This window comes from Egretta garzetta, unplaced genomic scaffold, assembly GCF_000687185.1.
Source record: "Egretta garzetta isolate BGI_Z169 unplaced genomic scaffold, ASM68718v1 scaffold598, whole genome shotgun sequence".
In the NCBI taxonomy this organism is placed as follows: Eukaryota; Metazoa; Chordata; class Aves; order Pelecaniformes; family Ardeidae; genus Egretta; species Egretta garzetta.
The window spans coordinates 3,548,255-3,554,558 of NW_009260621.1; the positions used below are offsets into that span (position 1 = coordinate 3,548,255).

At 56.5% G+C, this 6,304-nt stretch overlaps 1 protein-coding gene across 1 annotated transcript in view; it reads left to right on the forward strand.

Moving 5' to 3' along the window:
- RGS5 (regulator of G protein signaling 5) overlaps positions 1-6,304 on the forward strand; it is a 14,972-nt gene that overhangs the window by 6,044 nt on the left and 2,624 nt on the right. The window contains 1 exon segment of the mRNA XM_009645385.1: positions 5,179-5,289. Coding sequence (XP_009643680.1) covers positions 5,179-5,289 — 111 coding nt within the window.

Sequence of the window (6,304 nt, forward strand, 5' to 3'; positions counted from 1 at the left end):
ATGCCTCAAAATCTTCTTTAACTGCCTTGTGCCTCCCTTGCACGTGGATTAGCCAGCCCTGGCCCCTCTCACGAGGCTTGGCTCTGTGCAGAGTGCCCACTCTGCCCCCCTCATGGCACCCATCCTCATCTTCATCCCCCTCTGCCCTGGTGCTCACCTCAAAACCTGTGCTGGGTCATGGTGGTGCTTCCCAGGCTGCTTCCACTCCTCAGGAACCCAGGCAGGCTCCAGCCCCCAGCCATTTCCATGCTGATCAAAACCTTCCCCCTCCTCTGCTCTTGTGGAGCTGGAGAGGCTTTGGATGGGGTGCAGTGAGAAGCAGAGGTGCAAGGGGGGCCAGGGCACAAGGCTGGGGTCTCAGTGAAGCAGCAGGGCACTCGATCCTTCACCTAAGGGGGAAGCTTGGTAAAAGACTTTACACGTGAATAACCCAGTGAGGATTTCCTTGCATCTGCAAATGTCTTAGTGCTGGTTTTTAGATGAGAGCGAGGGTGGCATTCACTGTCCTGGGGGGAGTTTGGGAGAAGTCTTCTGTCAGCTAAAGCTGATGCTGCTTGCCTGAAAGCAAGGCAAATTCCCATCACAGGCATGAGCAGGAGCATGGGCCAGTGGCAATTCCTTTGCTTGAAAGGTGTCTTTGCCCATCCTCGTGGTCCTATGCTCACCATCCCTGGTCTCCTGCATCCTCCTGCACCGCGGGCAGCACTCTACCAGATGTGGGTGAACCACACATTTCTGCTCTCCTATCATCTTTGTAATGTCACTCTTCCACTACTTTCTAATACTACTAGCAGGTTTTTTTTTTTCCACTGCTGCTTTCACCAGCTTCTGTTACACCTTCAAACCCTCACTCTCAAAAGGCTGCTTTGCTCACAGCCCACCCTTTTATAGACAGAGTTAGGACTGTGTTTGTCCCGGGCATGTTGTTTTGCATCACTCCATGAGGAATTTCAGCAGCCGCTTCATTGCCAGTCGCAGGAGACTATCCTGCAGTTCCTCACAGCTGATCCCCCGGGTGCTGCACCCAGGTAGCCCAGTATCTGCAGCTCAGCCCTTCTCCCCACTTGTGTGATATGTTTAACAGCACAGTCCCAGCCCACCTTCCCCTAGGACTGTCCCTACTGAGGAAACCACACCATGTCCCCTACACATTGTGTGCTACATTTCCCATGCTGTTCCCCAGGCTGTCATCCATGAGATGGCCTTCCCCCCCTGCAGCTGCCTGGGGCCTGGAGAGCCCATCCAAGGTCTCCTGCAGACCCAAGGGGCTGGTGCCCCCCGACTCTCCACAAGGCACGTGCTCGCTGGCCTCTTCAGAGAGGGCCGATAGGTTTGCAGGAATCTCTTCCTACTGCCAGAGCTGCCTTGACTCCTCTCCAATAGACCATATTTGTCCATGTGTCCACCACAGCTGTCCAGATCCACCCTGGAGCCTTTTTCCCCTCAAGGGGCATTCCCTCCAGCACCTCCTTGCCCTCAGGCACAGCAGCAGCTTTAACTTTCAGCTATAGTTTTAACTTCTTCAAGCTTCTTTTTTTTTTTGTTTTATTTTTAAAGCTGGAGTCTCTCCTGGCCCTCCCCAGCAGCCTTCTTGCTCTTGATCTGTTTGACAGAGCCCATATTTTCTTTTAATACTTCTTGGAAGCTATTTCTCAGACTTTTTCTTGGCTTGATCCTATACATTCTCACACTTAACCTTCCAGTTTATGGTCCTCTTGCTTTTTCTCACCCAGACAGAGCTGGGGGGTTTTCAATGGGTGCCTTTTTGTTTATAACCGCCTTTTTTATCCTGCCGTTTAGCCTTTGCCAAAGTCTTGCTTGAAAGCTTGTAATACATCTGCTGGAGGACTCCAGGATGATGTCTTTAAATAGCCCTTCCCTCCCAGCAGCCTGCAGGCGCTCAGCCCTCTGGCTGTCCTTTCTTGCTTCCTTTCAACAAGCTTCCTCATCTCTCTGGTCTCCCTCTACTTCATGAAGGCTTCATGAAGGTCCCACAGCTGAGGACTTCCTTGGGGTTGGGAGGTTCTTGCTGCTGTCCCCACGCTGGGACCTGCGGGGCTTCAGCAGGGTGGGCAGCTCCTGATGGTCCATCAACAGCCCCATGGGATGGAGCGGGGCTGGTGCCAGCCAGGGAGCCCCATTTGGAGCAGCAGGCAGTGGGGTTGCAAAATAGGCCCGACATTGAGCCAGGAGACCAGGCTGGGGAGAAGCCCACCTACAGCACAGCTAAAGGGAAAGTGACCCCAGGGCTGAGCTTAAATGGAGCCCCTGGCTGTGGGCGGGGTGTGGGGCTCAGCTGGGGGTGCTCAGGGCCATTAAGGCCCATTAAGGCCCATTAGTGCCCTTTGAACCCCACAGATGTTGTCCTTACATCACTGTCAGAGGGTGGGAATTGGAGAGCGGGGCTTTGAAACAGGTCTGAGTGTATCCAGGACAGTGCTTGCTGCTGTGTGAAGCGGTCATCAATTGCATCCAAATCTCGTGCGTGTGTTGGCCCCACCTGCACCGGGGTAGTGAGGTCCCCAGGTCATGCTCAGACAGCGACAGAGTCCTGGTCTTATTTTCCCACCTCCTTAGGCCATCATGTATTAGATTTGGCTCTCGGCGCCCCTGCTCCCAACACAGCCCTTGTTTTCCCCCTGCCTGTTTGGGACCCCCTGGCATCCACCAGGTGCTTTAGAGGTGGGCGAGCCCCTTCCCCCTTGCTCTTCACCCCCTGCTCCCACCAGATTAAACCCCCATGAGTGGACACATGGTCCAGTCACCCAGAGGGGACCTGCCCTGGTGCACAGCACTCAACACTGGCTGTCTCCCACAGCAGCATCCCCAGCTCTGCCCTCCCCAGTGTGGGGTGGTGGCAGGGAGAGGGATGAGGTGGCAGCTGGCATTTCTGCTCAGCCTTTCTTTGAGAAATGCTCCCCAAGCCCACGCATCCCCTTCCCGGAGGGAGCAGTGGCCACAAGTGCAGATGCCTGGGAAAGCAGAGCCGGGGAGAGGCTGTCACGCTTTACCAGCTTCCCTGGGGCACCGTCTGCACCCACCCATTGCCTCGGTGCTAATGGGGCTGCAGCTCCTGCTGCCTTCCCCCACTCCTCCTTGCTGCTGCGGTGCCACCCGTGTGGGTCGGGGCTGTGCCGTGGGTGTCCCGGCACAGCAGTGCCAGCCTGCGGGGTGCCAAGGGGCACTGAGGCTTGCAGGAGAGCCAGCCCCAGGCTCTGGGCATCAGGAGCCAGCTCCAGCTTGCAGCATTTATCCGCATTTTATTTATTTAGAAGGAGTGGGACGAGCTGAGCACGGCAGCATCCCTGTCCCAGAGACACCTCCGTGCAGGGAGCGTGGGGATCTCATCACCCTTCACCTAAGGTCCTGGTCTTTCCAGGCAAGATTCAAGCTTTTCTCGGAAGCACAAGCAATGGAAGTTGTCCCTGTAGCTGCTGACATTTTCCATGAAAACAGCTGGATTTCTGGGTCTGCTCTGCCCCATGCTGTACACCCGCTGTGGGCGGTCTGTGCAGACCCAGGCTGGGCTGCTCAGTCCGGCTGGCCCTGCTGCCTGCTCCTGTGCTGGCCAGCACTGGCCGGGTGGAAAACAAAAACACAGAGGGAGTTTTACAGGGAGAGGAAAAAATTGAAGGAATGGAAATGAAATAGCAGACATAGCAAGGCAGCGATTGTCCACAGAGGGCTTGTGAAAATAAACAGCAGAGAGGAGCGCAATGAGCCCTGAAGCCAGGGAGCTGCAGCCCGGCTTCGGCAGCCGCACCATGGAAATGGTGTGTCCCCTTGCTCTCATCCACTCCTGTGCCAGCAAGCCTGGAAGTCACCAAATGTTGCTGTGCCAGGGAAGAGCCCTGCCCTGCACAGATGGGGTTGGGGGGAGTCCATTTTCACCCCTTTATTCAGTCTTACACTGCACACCTGAGTTTTCTCTGCAAAAGCTCAGCTTGATCTTGCGACCACCACCGAGCTGCAGCAGAGGGGAGCCTCCTCCATGGCTTTGGATGCTCAGGACCGTGTTGCAAGTCCTATTGCACAAAAGGGCACATTTTGGGAGACAGCTGACCCTGCTGTCAAGCCCCAGGACCACTCTTGTCTGTGTAGCCTCCAAATGGATGAAAGATGAAGTATGAAACTCCTTTGCCAGTCAGGCTGCTTCACCTCCTGAAACCCTTCGTCCCGCTCTGCCTAGGGAAAGCAGCACCTAGGAGTTACCTGTTTGCAGGACCCTTCCCGCCACAGACTGAAGGCTTATATATTACTTAGGCATGAGCAGAGAAACCGCAAGCACTAGCAGGAGGTGCGGTGGCTTGCTCACGGCCTGCAGTGCCAGGAGCCCCCAAAAGAGCAAGAGAAAAAGGATATAAACCTAATAAAAGTGCCTGGAAAGGAGGAAGCCCCCAGCCATGAGTGCTTGGGTCAGGGGCGGGCACAGAGCACACACCAAGGAGCATTTAACCCTCATTTTAGCAAGTATAGAGGTGGGTGCTAACCTATGTGCTAGCAATAGCATCCCCTGGAAGGGGGAGGATTTTGGCTGGGTGGCGCAAGGGTGCTTGGCAGTGGAGCGCTGGGCTGGGAGGCTGTACTGTGCATCACTGGAGGCAGAGGCAGCGACCTCAAAAAGCTCAGGGGACATGATGAGGACAGTTTCCCGCTCCCCCTGGCTGCAGAGGGGGACCTGGGGAGGGCCCCCTGCCCCAGAGGCCACCAGTGATGTGGGGCTGGCAGGTGCAGCATGGGATGGGGCTCGGCGTGGGGCAGGCAGTGCCGTGCAGCCCGGCACAGCACCCTGCACAGCACCCTCTCCGAAGGGAGCTCCTCCATCTCCTTGCCAGCATTTCCTCGGGGCACATCACTATAGAAACTGAGTGCTGCGCACACATCCCCTAATTCATCCTCAGAGCAGCTCGCCAGCTCTGCTGATACAATTATCCCGGCCACAGATGGGGACAAAGCAAAGAGACCGAGATCAAGAGCTGCCGCTAATTCTGAGTGCCCAGCTTGAAATGCCTCAGCCAGGCGCCTTTACAGCATTAGGGTCCATTTGTCCGTGGGTAATTAATTACACAGCTTTGTACCTCACCAGCAGCCGTGCCAGGGTCCGTGCACGCGCAGGGCAGGGATCATCCCTGCTGCCCCATCCCTCTGCCTGACCTGCCTCTGCTCATCCCCCCCCAGGGCCAAAGAGATCAAGACCAAGCTGGGCACACTGCTCCAGAAGCCTGATTCAACCATTGACTTCATCATCCCCTACCCGGAGAAGCCAGAAAAGCCACCCAAGGCCCAGAAGTGAGTACTGCGTCGGGGTGGGCTGCACTGGCACCCATGCCTGTCTGGAGGGGTGGGTAGGAGCTCTTTTGGGATGCAGAGGAGCTGAAGCCCCTGCTGAGGGGTCCGGGGTGGGCACAGTGGACCTTATGTGGCAGGCAGCTCATGGCACCCTCCTCATGACCCACCGGCTAGGTGCAGGCTCCGAGAGTTACGTCAGGGCAGCACAAGATGTGTCAGGCAATACAGCTTTATGGAAACCAGACTTCTCACGGAAACTCAATTTACTTTTGATGAGATTTCACTTTCATTCAATAAAGGTTTTGCCAGAGGCGTAGGGCACTTGGACTTCTCTGCGTCACCCGCCTGAGCCCAGGAGTGACAGCCTTGCACAGCCTGGTGGCTCCAGGGCAGCAGCGTGCCCCTCAGCTGGGTGCATGGCCCCATGGTGCCGTGCCTGATTCTGGGCAGCTCAGCAGTGATGGCACCATCTCACCCTATTGCCTTTGTTCCAAGACTGTTCTCCGGCACCGAGCTGGTTTAAAGGCAGAGCAAAGCAGAGGAGAAGCTAGAGAGGCTGATGGGCTGTGCCATGGGAGTAACAGCTCAAAGGAGGCAAACCTTTAAAAGAAATGTTAACTTAAGTCTAAAAGCAGGATGGCTTCCTGGACATAGGGTGGTGGCCTCAGCCGGGGTACCGCCACCCCAGCCCCGGGCGGCTGAGCCAAGTACCTGAGCCGCTGCCCAGCCGCTCCTCAGCCACCCCTCAGCCCTGCTGCCATCAGATGGGGGTGACTCTCCTGGAGACGCCTGACCCTGCCCCAAGGGGTTGTCCCCTGGCCTTGAGCTGCACCCAGACACACACAGTGCTGGAGGACCCAGGTCTGACAGCACCCGGGCTATCTAACTTGCTGGAGGAAGGCGAGGCTGACTGGCCCAGCCAGCCTTGCTCATGGCACTGGGAACAAGGGCTCATCTTGGAGGGCTGGAGAGGCCACATCACAACTAAAACCAGGAGAAGCACATGACCGCTCTT